General features: G+C 32.3%; 2 protein-coding genes across 3 annotated transcripts; both read right to left on the reverse strand.

The window, feature by feature from the left end:
- Nucleotides 1-875: 875 nt before the first annotated feature.
- LOC112701719 (heterogeneous nuclear ribonucleoprotein 1) lies at nucleotides 876-5,250 on the reverse strand. 2 transcript variants are annotated; one of them, XM_025752451.3, is made up of 5 exons: nucleotides 4,817-5,250; nucleotides 4,574-4,701; nucleotides 3,964-4,190; nucleotides 2,543-3,746; nucleotides 876-1,570 (listed from the first exon to the last, which is right to left on the reverse strand). In XM_025752451.3, the coding sequence occupies exons 3-5, from the start codon at nucleotides 4,183-4,185 to the stop codon at nucleotides 1,557-1,559; spliced, it is 1,440 nt and encodes a 479-aa protein (XP_025608236.1). In that variant the 5' UTR covers nucleotides 4,186-4,190; nucleotides 4,574-4,701; nucleotides 4,817-5,250; the 3' UTR covers nucleotides 876-1,556. The 2 variants fall into 2 exon arrangements, with proteins under 2 accessions (XP_025608236.1, XP_025608237.1); XM_025752452.3 differs by lacking the exon at nucleotides 4,574-4,701 and having other exon boundaries at nucleotides 4,817-5,248.
- A 4,445-nt stretch (nucleotides 5,251-9,695) lies between these two features.
- Nucleotides 9,696-12,398, reverse strand: LOC112701720 (BTB/POZ domain-containing protein At5g48130). Its single transcript, XM_025752453.3, has 4 exons — nucleotides 12,032-12,398; nucleotides 11,869-11,938; nucleotides 10,658-11,794; nucleotides 9,696-10,544 (listed from the first exon to the last, which is right to left on the reverse strand). The coding sequence occupies exons 1-4, from the start codon at nucleotides 12,256-12,258 to the stop codon at nucleotides 9,909-9,911; spliced, it is 2,070 nt and encodes a 689-aa protein (XP_025608238.1). The 5' UTR covers nucleotides 12,259-12,398; the 3' UTR covers nucleotides 9,696-9,908.
- Nucleotides 12,399-14,934: the final 2,536 nt, after the last annotated feature.

Consider the following 14,934-nt stretch of genomic DNA (forward strand, 5'->3'; position numbering starts at 1 on the left):
GAAACGAAAGAAAAGAAGAAGAAGAGGAAGAAGAACGTGCAGTAACGTTCAAGCGTGTTAATATAATAACTTGTAAAGACTTGTATAAAAAAATGCTTGTATACGGAGAATTTCTCATCTTTTATATAATCCGCGAATAGGATCGGGTACCCGCGGGTTAAGAGCGGGTAGGATTCAGGTTGAAATATTCTCAACCCGTGGATAGGATTAGGGTTGGATCCAAACCCTACCCTCCCCTACCCATTGCCACTCCTACTCTCTTCAGCTCTGCCCACTTGGAACAGTTGACTGTTGACTTCAGTTCCATTATTAAAACTAAAGTAGTAATGTGAACTGAGATTACTTCTAAAAAAAAATCTTTGGAAACATTGTTGAAAAAATTGAGATGCATTATTGCATTATATATAAGTCCTACCAAACAATATCAAAATCAATAATCCCCATATCTTAATTTTAAAAGAAAACTCAGTATAAGATTTATGTATTAAACAGATAAGGATATTCAACTTAGCTGTCTGAAGCATACTTGTAATTGGTTTACTAACTCCACCAAACTATTGACAGAACATCAGAACCTACGTACCAACAAGACCAGCCAACGGTTGCTGTCTAACTTTGGAGACAACAACGCTTTGGCAGCACTCTATTATGAGCCTTTGTCATGTCAAACATCATCTAACTGCTAGATCAAATGTTTGCTAAATGAAAAAATCATTTGTATTTTTCTTTTTGAGAAATTAATTTATAATACATAGGTCCAAAGGTCCTAACAATCTTAATAATAATAATAATACACTCTAAAATTAAATACTATAAAGTTACATATGAATACTAAAAAGGACATATATTTTGAAAGGAAATAAAATAAGAGCAAGTTGGGGAAAGAATTCCATTTATCAACACAAGTTTGAATTTGTGGAGCATAGTATTCCCCTACCGAAAAGAATCAAAATATATTTGTAACTTATTCATGGGGACCCTAGATGGGTATCCCTTCAATGTTTCACACTAGTAATCAACAAAAACCTCAAATACATTCTGCTAAAGAACAAACCAAAATGATGGATCATGATGATCAAGAAGAAGAAGAAGAAGAAGAAGAAAAAAGAAGAAACAAACAATTCCTGAGCAGAACCCCACAGCTTTGCAAAGACATTACAGCCAAAAAATCTACCCACAAAGAGAAGAAGGGGAAAAAAAGAAAAAGGAAATGCTGTCCATCCTTTTTTTTTGTTTATATTGCTGCCTCACATGTGATGCATTTGATACACTTCCGCTATATCCCGCAATCAGATTTTACATCTCACTCAAATTTCAAACCCCAAAACCTAAAACAGTGACCAAAAAACTCAAACCTCAACATTCCCCCATGTAACTTCTATCTCTATATCTGACTGAATCCTCAAAACAGGCACTCCAGTTAGCTCTAGATAAACCAAACATCTTATGTCTTAAACCGAAATACAGTAACAACAGCAGCGGTGCGCAAAATTCACAATTCACCTGCTTCACCGGATTATCCTCGCCTACAAGTTCGTGTCATCATAAAGATCTTCCTATGTAGCAATTCCTGAAACAAAGTTTTAAGTTTGTCAGCTTGGCATGCAAGGCAACTCATTTCATATCACCAACAAATAATTGAATAATCATTGAGAGTACCCTTAAATCAAAACATGAAGTTAAGTTTATATTCATGATTGAAGTATGCAAGTTACTTTTAAGTTTTAAGTACATATGTGACTTCCTCAGCTTTCGCAGCCACATCTAGATTATTTCATACGAGATCAGATAGAAAGGTCACATAAATGTGAGGAAAACCATTCACTGTAATGTACTTGGAATTCTAGGACCTTAATTGAATGATATCTCTCTTATATGCACTCTTACTAAAGAATGCCAACTTGTTTTCATTTAGCTGAATGGTTTTAGATTTTTCTAAAGGAAACAATGAAATAAGAAAATCTTGTAAGTTGTATCACTCTTCTAAAATCATGAAACGGGGAATGCAATGAAAACAATCTGACATCTTTATAATTAATCTTAAAAATAAATGAAAACTATTTGGTTATTCTTATTAAAGGCTTGTAAGTGGGGTTAAAGAATTTTGAGCAAAAGTATATAAAACTTTGGCAAGAAATTGTACAATGATGAGATAATAAAACTTTTCAAAATATGCCTGGATAACTTCACCCAAGGACTCAAATATTTACTTAAGACCTTATCCAATGAAATCTTCTTAGCAAACAATTAAAAATAAAAAAAAATAAAGAGCTGAGCACATGACTAGAACCAGTGACAAGTATTCCACATTAACAGCAAACTTACGGATACGACATTGGTAACAAACATTCATCTATCCATTGCATAAAAGTCCCAACAAAAATTGTGACAATCAAACTTCATTTGAACTCATTCTTAAGGTTTGTAATTATACTTATCCAGCTCTCACACTTAAGTCACACTATTTTATTAAGCAGGGAGCAGAATAGACTAACTGAAATTGAAACCTTGAGATAAATATGAATTGGTACTTAGTTCTTACCCCTATTTGGCTGCCTCTTATTAATAGTATAACCACCAACATAACCCGGAGAACTTTTTCCTGAAACATCTGTAGCCGAACCACCAAGTCCATAACTGAAGGGACCAGATCCATCTCGCTCGGAATTTGAAGAACGCCATGTGGCGTCCCCATAAACCGAATTATTATTATTGTAAAAATCAGCAAAAGCACCATCAACGGCGCCATTTGAAGCAGTGTATGAAGATGTTGGGGCAATAGCAGAACCACTGCTTCTTCCATACCCACCAGTCCCCAAATTATAAGTGTTGTCACCACCTCCATAACCAAGGTTGCCACTATTCTGTAGCACATTGTTACCACCGCCTTGCGCAGAAACCGCTGAAGTACCCCAGTTGACACCAGCATTGCCAAAGGCGTTTCCTCCAACGCTTCCACTCCCGGATCCAACGTATGCACTGGAATTTGCAGAACCAGTTCCATAACTAAGGCCACCATTCCCCCACAAATTCCGTGTAGCGGAGCTGAAAAAAGAATTGCTTCCTCCATTACCACTGTCATACCCCATAGGGCTTCCAAGCCTATTGGAGCTGCCAATGTAAGGAGGATTTAAACCCCGACCATAGCTAAGATTACTATTGAAATTTGCACTCCTCCCAAATCCAGCACCCAAACTAGGTTCAAAATTCATGCTCATTCCATAACCAGATCCAAATGGAGCAAATCCAGTTCGAGCACTCGCAACTGGACTGAATCTACCGTCCACCTGAAGTCCATAGCCTCCAACAGCACTTGGAGTATATCCCTGAGTGAATCCATTTAAGAAGTTATTGACCCTACTCAGACCATAGTTGAATCCAGGAAGTGGGCTGCGATTCGGTCCTGGCGATAACTCCTTAGGTACTGCTCGCTTCACTTCAACCATTTTACCATTCAATTCATGGAAATTCTTAAACAAAACCTTGTCAACAGCCTCCTCAGAATCATAAGTGATAAATCCAAAGCCTCTTGGCCTTTGAGTGTTGTGATCATACATTACTACAACATCCGTTATAGTCCCAAACTGATCAAAGTACTTCTTGAAATCGCTCTCTGTCACCGTAGATGCTAAACCTCCAACAAATATCTTTCTTGTGCGACCTGGACCGGGAGAACCATGGACGCTGCCACTGTTTCTACTCAGTATATTCTGATCATCCCTGGGAACAGCCTTCTTTGCCTCCACCTAGTGAAACATGAAACATTATTGACTAACAATCAAGGAAAACAATGATAAAGACCTATCAATCCATCCAACCCGTACTAGATTTGCAAACTGAAGTGCAATTCATTATCAGAACCTGTTGTTTCAGAACTGAGGATTTCGATGCCATGTAATTCAAAAACACAAACTAAATGTCAAAACTAAGTCTTAGAATTAAAATGAGACAAAAGAAAATTACCATCCTTCCATCTATATTGTGCTTCTCTTTTATGACTAAGTCTGCCACAGCTGGGTCAGAAAAAACAACAAAACCAAATCCACGGGCTCGACCGGTGGTGCGATCCTTCATTATCACTGCTTCCACAACCTCCCCATAAGTACCGAAATACTCTCTGAGTCGCTCTTCATTCGTGTCCCATGATATCCCCCCAATGAATAACTTGCCATTATCTGATTGCATTTTATCTACAACCAAGAGGTACAATCCATTCATTAAGCTTGAAAACTTTCAAATGCTAGTGCCATCATCAATAGAAAGTTAGAAACTTAACGAAGGGGAAAGATTTTTCAAAGCTTCTTAGGATAAACTAGCATCTAAATTGAAAGGTAGCGGAATAAGTGTCTTCCTAGCGGATCCAATTGATTACAGATAACTAATTGCAATAAGAAAAACATGAGCCACACAAAACAACATAAAAAAAATCCTAGTCTCAGATAGAATGCAAGCAAATACAGCTAGGATACAATCAAATTTTACAGCATTATCATTTATCAGATTGTTCAAATACAATATAGTCCCAAGTATGTATGAGACAGCAACAAAAAAAAAAAAACATTACAAAGAATACCTTTAATTATAACAAAACTGAGAAACTGTCTTAACGACGCAAATACAAAATATTGTGTCGGATTCAGTAAAGAAACATCGGATCCTTCATCAGGCAGTGGAAATCAAAGGCAGAAACTAAGCACTCTCCTGGAAAAACCCATAAAAAAATAAAATTAAAAAAAAATCTCAATCATCAAAGATCCAAAGGGAGACCCAATTGAAGAAAGATCAAAACTTCAATCAAGATTCAGCGGAAACGCACCGATTGAATAGTACCCAGATGACCAAATCTTAAGATCTGAGGGGAGGCACAATGAGATTAGGAATCAGAGGACAAGGTTCATTATCTTGCTCTATGCCTCCCCAACACCCTCTTTCTTCCTTTCTTCTCTTTCCAATTTGTGTTTATTAGATTTTACCAAATGCGAATTCCCAGTTACCAAAACCGATTGCGAATGTTTCTTGGTATATGAAACTACAGAGACACAGAAACCACCACCAAAAAAAAAAGAAAAAAAATGAAAAAAAACCGATAAAAGCATAAAACTTTGTAAGGAGAAAGCCGAGAGAGAAGCTGCGAGATCTCTGGCGTGAGCAATATATAGGGGACTCTGCAAATGGTAGAAATGATTTTCATTTCCTTTTTTTTATTATTATTTACTTTCAACAAAATGGAAAAACAAAATAAAACATCTTTCATTTCAAATTTTGGTGTGTAATAAAATAGGGAGGAAGTAAAAATCCGGAAATCATAAGATTTTTTTTCCCTTTTCTCGTCCGCATGTTTTTTTAAGGATTTAATTTTCATAAAATTTTTAAGCTCTATTTTTAATTAATTAAAAAAACCTTTTGTTTAGGATAATACATAATAGTGACTAATTAATTACCTGTCACAATGTTAATTAACGGATGACATAAGTATCACTACATTACATGGTATAGTTAATATGTTTAGGATTTAATTTATGGGTATTGTTAGTAGAAAAAAAAATTATACACACCTTTATTGTATATTGTTAGTATATAAATAAAAATTGTTAAATTAATTATGTTTACCTCAGCTTAATAATTAAGCTCATATGTAAGTGATTTCCTAATTTATAGTAGGCATTTGTTTTGGAACTTTAATTTTGATGACTATAAAAATATTAATCATGTTCATTGTATATTAAAATAATAAAATTAATATTAAAATTGGTTATTGATATAAAATATATATTAAAATATAAAATATAAATTAAAAATATGTCAAATTACACATATATTTATACTTAAATATATGATAACTAATTTTAGTAACTGATTTAAGTATGTAAATAGCATTTTTATAAAAATATTTACGCAATCATATATTTTTTTCTACAAATCTATGAATACATAATTTTTTTATATTCATAATGTATCAAAATTAAAATCTTATTTTAAAGTTAAAAATATGTATTTTTTGAAATATCATAATGAATATTATAAAATATCTGCTTGTTCAGTATTATAATTGTTAAGATTTGATTTCAATATTTTCAAAAATAAATTATGAACATGTTTGGTCTATGTATATATTCATGAAAATGAATTTTCTTTTTTCGAAATATCTGTTGCATATTTATATTTATATTAATGTAAATCATTTATTCATTAATGAAGTGAATTATAATAGTTAATATATGTATAACGATATTTTTTAAGATAATTTATATCGATTAATAATTTAATATAAAAACATCAAACACTCACCATTGTAAATAAAATAAAAAAAATGATATTGCTATATTAAATTGAAAACGTCTAAACAAATAAGGTAGCATTGAATTCTCAAAGCAAAACAACACCACTTAATAAAGTACTACTTAATAATCGGCTTGTTTTATTGTTAATTTAAAAAATAATAACAAGTATAATTTCTTTACACATTTGAACTATTTGACCAATGTTTACTTAATAAAACTCAAATTATACCATTTAAGCCTTACTAATATTTAGTGAGACAACGTAAAATGCGCCAAATATGCAGTGTGTAGCGCAAATATTCTCTCCTCCTAATTTTAGAGATTACAAAATTAAGAGTCTATTATAAGTCAGCAATGACAACTCTTAATTAAAGATAACATAAGACCAAGCCCAAAACACATGAAAAAACATCCATTGAAAGTGGAACATAATTCAGATTCCTTAGCAGAGTAACCATTGTTCAGCACTCATAAAACAATATTAGTCCCAAGCATGAGAAAAGTTTGTGATTTATCATTATTATTGTATCACTCTCTAATGATATATATTTTAATCCTTTCTTTTTCCTAAAGGTAATATTTATGAAGGATTATAAAGGATGAATAATGCAAAAGCCAAGCAACAAAGGTCTATTTCTGATGAGTGAGTAGCTTATGGTTTTGAGTGTTCATAGTATTTGTATATTGCATATATATTTTATGAGTGTTAAGTTGGTTGAGGCCGGTATAATGGTCATGTTTTGGAAACATCGATCATAAGTGCTTGTATATTCTTTCATGAATATTTTATTTCTTGTGTTATTAGATACAAATCATACACATTTCGTTTCTTATAAAATCTCATTTAAAGCTTAAAAAGTTATATAATAAATAATTCATGCCAACTATATATAAAGAAACAACTGCTTTTGATGAATTATACTTGCAATCATTTGTGCAATATATGACATTTGGATTGATCTTCTACCTCTTAAATGGTGAAAATAGACTCAATTTTTTTTAACAATTGAGGGAGTAAAGTGTGATCTCTTACCATTAATTTTATAAGTGAGACTAAAAAATAAATATAAAAAAAAAGTAATGAAAAATTAAAAATTATATTTTATATTTTTTATTTTTTTTTTAACATTTGAGAGGATCCATTCTTTAAAATGGTCTCCACAGAGCAATTACATATACATAAAGCTTAACCCTATGTTATAGAGGAGATGTGGACAACTATAGTAAAAGATAGATATTGGAATAGATAGTGTAAGTTTAAAGGAAAAAACTCTATGCTGAAACATTAGTGCTGTTTGTTACTCCTAATTAATTAATGGAGGAGGTAGATAAGATTGATACATATATGTATACAAAGGTAGATATAGTGTGAGAAACTAGCCCAAAAAAATGGACATATATGGTGAGTTTTGAGTTGACCAATGGATGGGAGGGGCATTATCTTGTGTCACATGTATAGATGAAAAAAAAAACGTCTTTTTCATTCTCATCTTCTTGCAAAGACTCGTAATAAATATGATAATATTAATATTCACTCTTTTAGAGTTCTAAGAAGAAATGTTGCTAAGTGATATAAGTGAAAAGAAAATATCTAAATCGTATAACTTTATTTTAATGTTAACCTTTAACCAGGTGTATAATTTAATGGTTGATAGTTAATCTTATTATCTTATTAGTTAGGGAATGTTTTCATAAAATTACAGAAAATGTCTTTTTTTTTAGATATTTTTTAATAATTAAAATTTAATATATATAATTACTTAAATTATGTTATTTTTGTTAAAAGTAGATCAGACAAATTAATTTGACCAAAAAATAGTAAATTAAAATTTTGAATCTGTCTAAAATAATATTATTTTTTATAAAAAATGACTACAATACTCCTATTATATAAAATGATTAAAATATTCTTATTATATATATTAATTTTGAAAATTCTAAATTCTAGCCCTTTTTTTCTTTATCGTGATAGGGTTAAAAACTTAAAATTTAAAATTTTTAAAATTAATATATATATATATATATAATAGGGATATTTTAGTTGTATTTTATAATAGAGAAATTGTAGTAATTTTTTATAAAAAATATTAATTTATACCGGTTTAAAATTTAATTTATTAATTTTTTTGTTAAACTGATTTATCCGGTCTAATTTTAATAAAAATAATACAATTTAATTAATTATATGTGTTAAATTTTAATTTTTAAAAAACATCTTTAAAAAAAGACATTTTTAACATCTTTATCTAAGTGACTTCCTATTAACTAACCCTTCTCATCATATATATAATTACAACTCTTGCAATTTTCACCATCTAATTAATTTTTTTTTTGTGTCTTCCATCTAATTATAATTAAATTAGCATAATATTTTTACATGGTTATAATTTTTGTTTGGATCAAGATCATTTAAAACGAAAAAGTTAATAAATTGATAAAATAAACTAATAAAGAGTTATAAAAGTTATAAAATTAACTGTGATTAACTCCTAAATTTACCACTTTTACAACTTCACTCTAGAGATCTAAATTCTTTATAATTTATACTCTTCTTTTGGTTATGCTTATTGTTTATGCTCTAGTTCATTACTCTTCTTCAAAAACATTCCCATTTACTTATCAACGTAAATTGGAGAATAAGGGTATGATGTTCATGTTCTAAATATAATCAAGGGTATAGACAGACTTTACTAGACTCAACTTTAATTAGTTGAAGTGTCATAAATTTTGGATTGGTTTATCTTGTGAATAAATCTGAGATAATATATACGTCGATGATGCTTATAAGGGAAAAAAAAAGTGCCGTTGACTTCCTTAGCTTGCATTGTGAATGATGGATGATACTTGTTACATGTCATAACTTATTTTTTGTAATATTTTTTGGTTTCCGTAATTTGAGATTATGATTGATAATAAGGCCCAATTTTAGCAGGTCGCAGAAGCATTAAGCATAAAGTGGGAAAAAAAAAGTTGCATGTGGAATGTGAGTTGGTATTTTTTATGCCAATCATGGACCAAGTTGGAAAAACCGAAAAAGGAATAATTCATTAAAAAGGTTATATAATATGCTCTTAACAACTATTGACTAAAATCTACGGTATACATGCTGCAACTTAAGGACAGTATCAAATTTGCTTTTCATAACAAAAGACACAAATAATACAGAAGAAAATGCTTAAGGTCCAATAAATAAATAAATAAAAGAAAATGTAAATGCTTATTTGGAGAGGAATCAAATAAGATAACACAAGATAAGAAAACACTACAACCAACTCAAAATCTTAAAATATTAAATTAATGAGTTTCTCATCTTATAAACTCCTCACTCTTCTTTGCTTTCTTTGATGTGAGACTAACTTCAACATTCCTCACACTTAAAATATTAACAATTTGATGATCATAACATTCTCTGCATAATTTTGAAGAACATATATGTAATCTATGAAAATGTTGAGATAGAACATTGACCTGATAATATTAGTTCCATAGTTACATGAATTTTTCACTAATTGCCATGTAAATTCATCTGCATACCAGAAAGTCATAAGTATACTTTTTACATAAAATATTTTACATTCTGTAATGGAATATATTGAGTTGCAGGTAACTATGTTCTAAGTAGATTGATTAGGAATTCCCTGGTTTTTTCTTGAGCTTCCGAGTTCCAAACAAAGTTATGCGGCGAAATAGCTTCAGCAACCGGCTAGCATACCTTCTCTGTGAAGCAAAGTTTAAAGAACCGATGCAACTAGTTGCTTGTCCAATATGGTTCCTTTTCTTGCTGAATGATCTTGTTTCCAACCCACATGGCTTCAACTTCTGTGATGTTTCTTCAGCTTTCTTTGTTGTTACAATGTTGTGCAGCTGAAGGCTTCTCTTCAATGACATGAGTTCTTGTTCAAGGTTCTGGATCCTGAAGCTTGTGGACTCATATTCAGCAGTTGAGAACTTGAAATTCCTCATCACAATGCTCAAAGGCCTGCTGCTATGCAATTCTGGTCCATCTGTGTAAGGGCTTTCCACAAGATTCTGGCTTGATAGGCTTCCAGATAAGTCTCCACACTGCGCATACCGGAACGAATCTGAACATTCTTTGAAGGCTCTGTGTGTGTTGAGTTGCTGAACAAATAGAGCTTGCACAATTAGGCGAAGCGGCATCAGTTCATTCTGAACTGCTTCAATGCATGCCTCTTGTGATAGCCTCTGGCAATCAAGGTACTTGCACACCAATCCCTTATCATCTTGGGATGTATCCGGATGCGTCTATATGAAGAAAAACAATGTGAGTGAGTAAGTAATCATTGTTAAAACTTAAAACCAATCCAACAAGTTACTTAGCTAAAAGAAGTTGCATACAACAAGTTACTTTTGCATACCTTGAGAAAGGTGTTGATTGCTCTATAGAGTTGGTAATGGTTCTGTCTATAAGAAGGTGGCACCCTTTCAATGAGTTCCATGAATCTCTTAGGATCCATTTCAGGATCTGGAGCTACATTAGACAGATATGCATCCCAAAGTTCTGCAACTGCGAAATTTCTAGCATCTGGAGGACGGTTCATGTGTGAATTAGATGCTGCTACATATGCTGAAACCATGTTTTCCATTGTTGCCAACTCAATACTAGAGGACATTGCTGTTGTTCCACTTTCAGGAACAAGAAAATCCTCAACTTGTGCAAAGTGCAACAATGCTGTAATCTGTGATTGCAACTTTGCCTTACTTCCATTCCTCAAACCATATTCAAGAGATCTTGAAAGCAAAGCAAAATAGAAACCAACTGGAATCACTTTGCTAGCTTTATCCCCCATTGGAAGAAGATCAATGATGCCTTGTAGAATCATTGAAGTTCTGTTAATGTCATTATCATCACTACTTTTCTCACCAGAAAATGGAAGTGACTTGTTAGATAGCAACCATTTATTTGCATAGAAAACAAGGATTGGACTCACATACTTCTCCTTCATCCCTTGTCTCCTCAAAGATCCAATGACCCTTTTGAAGAAATCAAAAGGCAATGCAATCAGATCCTTCATCCATAGATCTTGTTGGCTCACAATCTCACAGCTCCAGGATTGTGAGGCCAATTCATCCAACGTGACAACCGGCGTGTCACGCCTTCTTTCAGGGTCAAGAATCTCCATGCATGCCATAAAGGCCAGAGCCTCGATGCAGCGACTCACTATAAGCAGATCTTCAGACCAAGGAAGCAGAATCTGGCACCTTTGGAGTGAAATCAGTGTGTCATCCCAACTTTGCAGCACAACTTGATTCAGATATAGATCCAACCTCTCACAGAGGTTTCCTGTACAATAGTCCTCAGTCATCTCAAGAAACTCAGCTGCACAGCGCAGAGCCGCCACATTAAAAGGGTCAATCAGTGTTGAGGTTCCATAAATAAACAATGCAATCATCTCAAAGGTTTCTGGCCCTCCAGGGAAATTCTCTGGCAGCTCAACCTCATGTGTATCCTTTAGCTTTCTCTTTAAGTATCCACTCTTTGAAGCCAGAGGAAACTGCAGCCATTTCAAAACATACATAACATTTAAACTAAGAATAACAAACTTTGTTGAACATTCTTTGATCTTACCTTGTGTAGGTTGAACATCTTATCTTTAACCCAAACTCTGACAGAGACAGGTAAACCAGTTTCTTGGCTCCTAAGACAAAAAGGTTCACAATTCAGGACAAAAATACAGATTTGATTACAGAAGAAGAGAAATAGAAGAACACTGAATGGTCCATATTCTCACCATGTAATGACCTTGATCTTGAGCAAGGCACCAATGTTGGGTGAAGAGTAAGGACTAGAAGCCACTGATGAGGAGCAATCTTTTGAACTTGCAATTTCCATGCTTAGAATCAATGTGAATGTTGAGTCACTGAAGTGAATAATCTGAATTATTGTAGGAGTATATAGAGCAGAAAGTAGGAGCATTGGAAGAAGTTGAATTTGGTGAGGTTTGTCCCCAAAACACATTGGTGTATATTCATCCTTGGTTTAGTCAAAGTCAACATGCACACGAGTGAAACTCGAACTCCAAGTTTTAAGGCTTCAATAACGTTTCTTGAATGTTGGGAAGTTGAATTCTTTGCCATACAACTTGGCGGTTTCAGGTTTCAGCCAATAGAATACAATATACAATTCTCATGCACCCTAACACAGTTTCTTCACGTATATATAAAAATCCCATTTCTTCACATTTTCTAATTTCTATGATGCACATGATAATACTATTTCTAACGTTTAAGAACAAGAAAATTTGTATGTAATTTGAATCATATTTAATATTTAATACTTGTTTTCAAAATATGTATAATCGGTGTCTACTTAAAATATCTTTATGCGAGAATAATAATAATTAAAATATGAGAAAAAATCCTAAACAGTTTGAGCTTTATTTTTATGGAATTGATTAGTTCCGTGTCAAAAAAAAGTTAATATTGTTATTTTTTTTGCACAGGAATTAATCAATTCCAAAAGACAAAGATTAAGAGTCAGATTTGGTATGTTTTTTTTGTCAAAAGTCTTATTGTCCTTTCGAAATAATTGTTAAAGGTCGAGTGCGGTATTCACTCCTAAAATATTAATACTCTTATATTAGTATTTAATTTACAATAAATAAGAGTTCTATTTAAAAGTTTATTATCGAACTTTCAACACTTTATTAAAAAGACTAGTGAGCTAATCGTTCCACTAACCAGATTACTTGCATTGAAATATTTAACTGATATAAATTGGAGCTATGGCTCAAATCTTGAAATTTGAATTTGTGAATGTGAAATGCATAATGCATGGTTGATGAGGCATTTGGGGAAAATGAAGAGACCGAAGAAGCAGTTTACAGTAGACGTTACGCTTGATTTGATCTAGATTTTTCATAGAATAAAATAAAAAGAGGAAATGTGTATTGGGAAATAGGGAATGCATTGCATGGTAATAAATAAACAATAGGAGGAAATGATAGGGGATTAAAATAGGGTAAAGAGAGGAAACATGAAGTGCATGTGAAGTTTTGTGGCATCTTTTTTTTTTTTTTTAGCAAATGGTAACGCCCAAGACGGCACGGCTACTCAAATTTGGGGGGGTTGCTTTGGTTATTGGGTTGTGCTTGCTTTCAACCAGCACCAACTATCAATCCCAATATTTACTTTTCCGCTTTCCTTGCTAAGTGTCTTAAAAAAAAGATAGATTAGTGTAATAGTTAACTTACTAATCTATTTAAGTAAATATTGAGAATTTAAATTTTGTATTATGCATATATCAATACATTGATCACCCACAAATCTTAAATAAAACTCCGATGCGTGATTAATTAGTTATTGACTTACCAAACTAAAAAGTTCGATAAAAAACCAAATGTCTTACAAAAATAAATACAAAGAAAAAATTATATTTTTTATTTTCTTTATTTTTCAATAAATAAAAAATTAGAAAATTTCATCTCTTTTTCAATTCAACAATATTAGATGAACAATTTTTTTTCAATAAAATTTTCAACTTTTTTTCCTTCTTCTTTTGAGTTATATTTGGTTGTTGGATAAATGAAAAAATATCAAAATATGTTTAAATAAACACAATTTTTATCTGTATTATATTTATATTATATTATGTATCATATATCACCTTTAATTTAATCAGTATATTTGCATTTGTCTATATATAGAGACAATTATGAAACTAGAACACACATATATCATGCATGTACATATATATCTTACGCTTTTCTTTTTTCTAATCCTCTAATGGCTTTGTTTTTTTTATTATAATTAAGTCATACATAAAAAAGTTGGTGAGCTATGAAATAGATGCTACATATATTATATAGCTTTAATTTCTATTCTTAGCATTCAAGCAACGACTAATAAAGGGATAAACATATATATACACATATGCATATCTATAATTCTATATACACATATTAGAGCATAATATTAGGGTGTCCATTGTTGACTCTTTGCCTTAGATAAGTGTTTCGGAGCTTATCTAGAACCGAATGGTGGTTAGGCTTGTTTGTGAGGTCCAAACGTTAGAGAAAGAGGTTTTCGACTTGGTTTACGTCTGAGAGTCTCCTTTCGACTTGTATGTGAGAGAGAAGGGGAGTGGTACCTACAAAGACACTCCGATGCCTAAGTCAGCAAAGGATTAAGCAGGTTTTAGAATGCATTGGAACTTAGAGATACCTGAAGAGTGTCAGGATATTTATAATGGTGATTCAATAACCACCGCTGAAGTAGTTCCACCTTTTAAGGTGGATAACCGTCCCTTTATCTTAGGGAAGTTGAGATATGGCTCCTAGAAGTGGGTAGAGAGATTTTAGGGGCAGTTACTCATTTGAATGAGTGATTCGTCCCCGACTTCTTTAGAATTGGTCGTGATAGGAACCGACTTTATAGGGAAGAGGTCGGTTCAAGGCGGGGCTCAATCCTCCTGGATTGGGCCTTTTGTTGGGACCTGGGTCTCATCATTGGACCAGGGTATGAACAATAAGTATTACCATTTAGCAAGTAACGAAGTATAAGGAACAAGAATAAAAATATTACCATTATTACTTTCTTTTCTTTTAAACCATGACCCACCGAGTCACCAAAAAAAAACCATGACCCACCGATTTTTCGAACAAATTCTACATTAAAGTATTCAACAAAGTTCCCG

Source organism: Arachis hypogaea, chromosome 7 (assembly GCF_003086295.3).
Source record: "Arachis hypogaea cultivar Tifrunner chromosome 7, arahy.Tifrunner.gnm2.J5K5, whole genome shotgun sequence".
In the NCBI taxonomy this organism is placed as follows: Eukaryota; Viridiplantae; Streptophyta; class Magnoliopsida; order Fabales; family Fabaceae; genus Arachis; species Arachis hypogaea.

Bases quoted from the DNA above. Each gene is read 5' to 3' on its own strand.
- LOC112701720 (XM_025752453.3), bottom strand. From the start codon at position 12,258: ATGTGTTTTGGGGACAAACCTCACCAAATTCAACTTCTTCCAATGCTC. The intron at 11,795-11,868 runs GTAAGATCAAAG...AAATGGCTGCAG, and splicing joins AGATGTTCAACCTACACAAG to TTTCCTCTGGCTTCAAAGAG. The intron at 10,545-10,657 runs GTATGCAAAAGT...TTCTTCATATAG, and splicing joins CAATCAACACCTTTCTCAAG to ACGCATCCGGATACATCCCA.
- LOC112701719 (XM_025752451.3), bottom strand. From the start codon at position 4,185: ATGCAATCAGATAATGGCAAGTTATTCATTGGGGGGATATCATGGGAC. The intron at 3,747-3,963 runs GTAATTTTCTTT...ATGTTTCACTAG, and splicing joins ACAATATAGATGGAAGGATG to GTGGAGGCAAAGAAGGCTGT.